General features: G+C 36.8%; 1 protein-coding gene across 2 annotated transcripts; it reads left to right on the top strand.

Annotated features, from left to right (window-relative positions):
* Window positions 1-397: 397 nt before the first annotated feature.
* On the top strand, window positions 398-2,885 carry LOC120253336. 2 transcript variants are annotated; one of them, XM_039261671.1, is made up of 5 exons: window positions 398-619; window positions 1,147-1,394; window positions 1,951-2,164; window positions 2,323-2,477; window positions 2,594-2,885. In XM_039261671.1, the coding sequence occupies exons 1-4, from the start codon at window positions 482-484 to the stop codon at window positions 2,443-2,445; spliced, it is 723 nt and encodes a 240-aa protein (XP_039117605.1). In that variant the 5' UTR covers window positions 398-481; the 3' UTR covers window positions 2,446-2,477; window positions 2,594-2,885. The 2 variants fall into 2 exon arrangements, with proteins under 2 accessions (XP_039117605.1, XP_039117604.1); XM_039261670.1 differs by having other exon boundaries at window positions 1,141-1,394.
* The last annotated feature ends 31 nt before the right edge of the window (window positions 2,886-2,916 follow it).

The raw sequence follows: 2,916 nt of genomic DNA, 5'->3' as shown, positions 1-2,916 counted from the left end.
CCTGTGGACGTCTATGAACGGCAACACTTTCTATATATATATATATATATATTATTTTTTTGAACCTTGGGTCACTTAACAAGTGAAACTGCGCCTACATGAATATAAGTTACCAAGTAATGTTTTTATTTTTTTAAAAAAAGGGGGTAAAAGTACATTTACGGGCATGACTGAGTTGGTTGTCCGGTGGGCGTTTGCTTCTTCGTTTCTACGTCGCTGGTTATTATTATTGCTATTATTATTATTATTTTATAATAATAATTTGAGAAGGGGGCAAAGAGCAGGGGGGTATCTGGTTTCTTGGGGGTTGGTGGGGTCGGGCACGTGCGCACGTGAGGATTTGATAGCTTTAAAATGGGAAGTCGTAGGGGTTTTGTTTGAGAGAAACTGACTCAAGTGCAAATATAAAAATTAATGGGAGTTTAATGTAAAAAAGGCTAAAAAGCTTGAGAGGCTTCGAAGCTTGTTGGAAGGAGGATTAATGGCTGCGAGAGAAGAGGAAAGGGGGAAGGCGAAGAGGAAGAAGATGATGGGGAAGGAGATGGATGGAATGTGGCCTCGCATCAAGGCCAAGAAGGATCTCCAGATCAATCGCCTCAAGGGCACCCATCTCTTCACGGTAACTTAACCCTAGACTAAAATTCCTCTTCTTTGTTCGATCCGTGTGTATGAAGGGAAAGATGAACATCATTACTATTTCGTTTTCTTTCCAATTTGATGTTTTTTGAGCCTCTCTGGTAGGATATTACTGTATTTTATTGATTATGTGGTCATCTGCGTGATTATATGTGATAATTTTATGTATAAAAAAAAAAAAAAAATTGAAGCTTTCAAGCTAATCAATGAGGATATTTTGCGTATATATAACTGTTGGGTTGTATGCTGTCAAAGAGATTCACATCCGGGTGGTGTGGATTTATGCTGTATTGATTTGAAGTTTTGTTGACTAGTGTATGGAATGCATTTTCTATTAGAGTGTGGCAGAGGATGTGGTTTTTGAAGAGAATTGTTGTTCATCTAATTGAATTTTGGGAAATTGATATCATATTACTAAGTTTTCATTGTAGATGATGATGTTTAGACTAACTATTATTCAGATATTTGTGATTCATCTTTGTCATTTTGATTACTAAATAAGAGGCTCAGGTACCGAATTTTTTTACTGCTGCTGAAGCCAAGGCCTTTGTTGACGCTGCAGAGGCCATCGGCTTTGCACACCAAGGGAGTCAAGGTCCTGCGAAAGGTGAAGCCTACAGGGATAATGATCGCATTTCTGTCAGTGATCCTGTTCTTGCTGAAAATATATGGGAATCAGGCCTGAAAAGTATGTTTGATGATATAGAACTTAGGGGGAAGATAGCTGTTGGTCTGAATCCAAATATTAGATTTTACAGGTGATGACCATATCTAAATTTTACTCTATACACTTTGCCGACTCCTGTTTTCTTGTTTTTCATACTATAGATATGTAAGTTGTTTGTATTTCATGCTAATGAAGGTGGTGCTGGGGATGTTGCACATCCTTTTAACCCCAATGCATCGTGTACATAATTCAGTAGGTAATACATGCTCTTGTATGAATTTTGTAAGATGAAATTGATGGCTTTTATCTGGGAGGCAGGCTTAGATACAATACGAAATGACCTCGAATTATCTGAAGTTGTATGAGAAAATTTACCAAACACCACTCTAACTGCCATTGTTCCTTCCGCTATTAGACAAGACATGAAATCAAATGGATAACCTCTTGGTAAGTCCAAGTATATCATGTTCTGGCTTAACTGTTGTGAGTGAAGGATATCTTAGAATTTAGAATATATACACAGAAAAATGTGTCAAGGCCAATTTGTAAATGCATTAATGGAAACAACAATGGCCTTTTGTGGATTTTACCTTTCAAATTGGTGAAGATCATGTGATATTATCATTTGTGTCTATTGTTGTTTCCAGATATAAGGTCGGACAGAGGTTTGGTTGCCATATTGATGAAAGTGTTAACCTTGGAGAAGGGCGCAGGACGCAATACACTCTCCTAATTTATCTCAGTGGTGATTTATTCTCCAAAACGAGGCACGGCTTGGACAAAACCCAGGATTCATCCATACACTCTCTAGTTGGAGGAGAGACTGTGTTTTATGATGAAAGAAGAGGGATTGTGGCTGAGGTAATGAGCTGATGTCTCTCTAAAATTATTTAGCACTCTAACATTTTAGATGAATTTTTAGTCTATAATTTGTTAAATTAAATGATAGTGCCTTGAGTTTTGGATTCACGTTTAGGTATTCGGTTGGGATTTATCTTTTTCTTTTTACCAAATTATAGGTTGCTCCCATGGTGGGAATGGCCCTTCTTCACATTCATGGAGGCAGTTGCATGCTGCATGAAGCCCGTGCTGTTACTAAGAATGTGAAGTATGTTTTGCGTTCAGATGTGGTTTTTGCTTGATGATGATTTTAGGGTTTATCACACATTCTAAGGTATTGATTCTTTCCTTTGTTACCTGACATATTATTGTGTATTTTCTCTACTTCCTGAACTTTTGCATGTATACTTGATGGAAAAATGTGAAACTTATGCATGTAAATTTTTGCAGGGCTACTCCGTGAAAAGCTCACACAGAATTCATAGATGAAAAACACTGTGCGATACAACATGATGTCCCTGTCTCTTTACAAGCATTCTTTGATATTGCAATTTGAGCATCTGTTAGCATACTTTGCAGCTTTGCTAATTCCTTATGATTCTCTATGATCTGAGCCTTGTAAGATTCCTATAATTCAAAGAATCTTACATCCAAACAGTGTCAGTTCTTGTAATTGTGGATGTTTTGTAGACAATCTCTTCAAGTTTGTATAAGTAAATAACAAAGACCAATGTTATTTAAATATTTGCATCTTATACCATAAGATATACATG

This window comes from Dioscorea cayenensis, unplaced genomic scaffold (assembly GCF_009730915.1).
Source record: "Dioscorea cayenensis subsp. rotundata cultivar TDr96_F1 unplaced genomic scaffold, TDr96_F1_v2_PseudoChromosome.rev07_lg8_w22 25.fasta BLBR01000051.1, whole genome shotgun sequence".
Lineage (NCBI taxonomy): Eukaryota > Viridiplantae > Streptophyta > Magnoliopsida > Dioscoreales > Dioscoreaceae > Dioscorea > Dioscorea cayenensis.
The sequence above is the reverse complement of the archived record's forward strand: the minus strand, read 5'-3'. Positions and strand labels throughout refer to the sequence as shown.

Bases quoted from the DNA above. Each gene is read 5' to 3' on its own strand.
- LOC120253336 (XM_039261670.1), top strand. From the start codon at position 482: ATGGCTGCGAGAGAAGAGGAAAGGGGGAAGGCGAAGAGGAAGAAGATG. The intron at 620-1,140 runs GTAACTTAACCC...ACTAAATAAGAG, and splicing joins AGGGCACCCATCTCTTCACG to GCTCAGGTACCGAATTTTTT. The intron at 1,395-1,950 runs GTGATGACCATA...TGTTGTTTCCAG, and splicing joins CCAAATATTAGATTTTACAG to ATATAAGGTCGGACAGAGGT.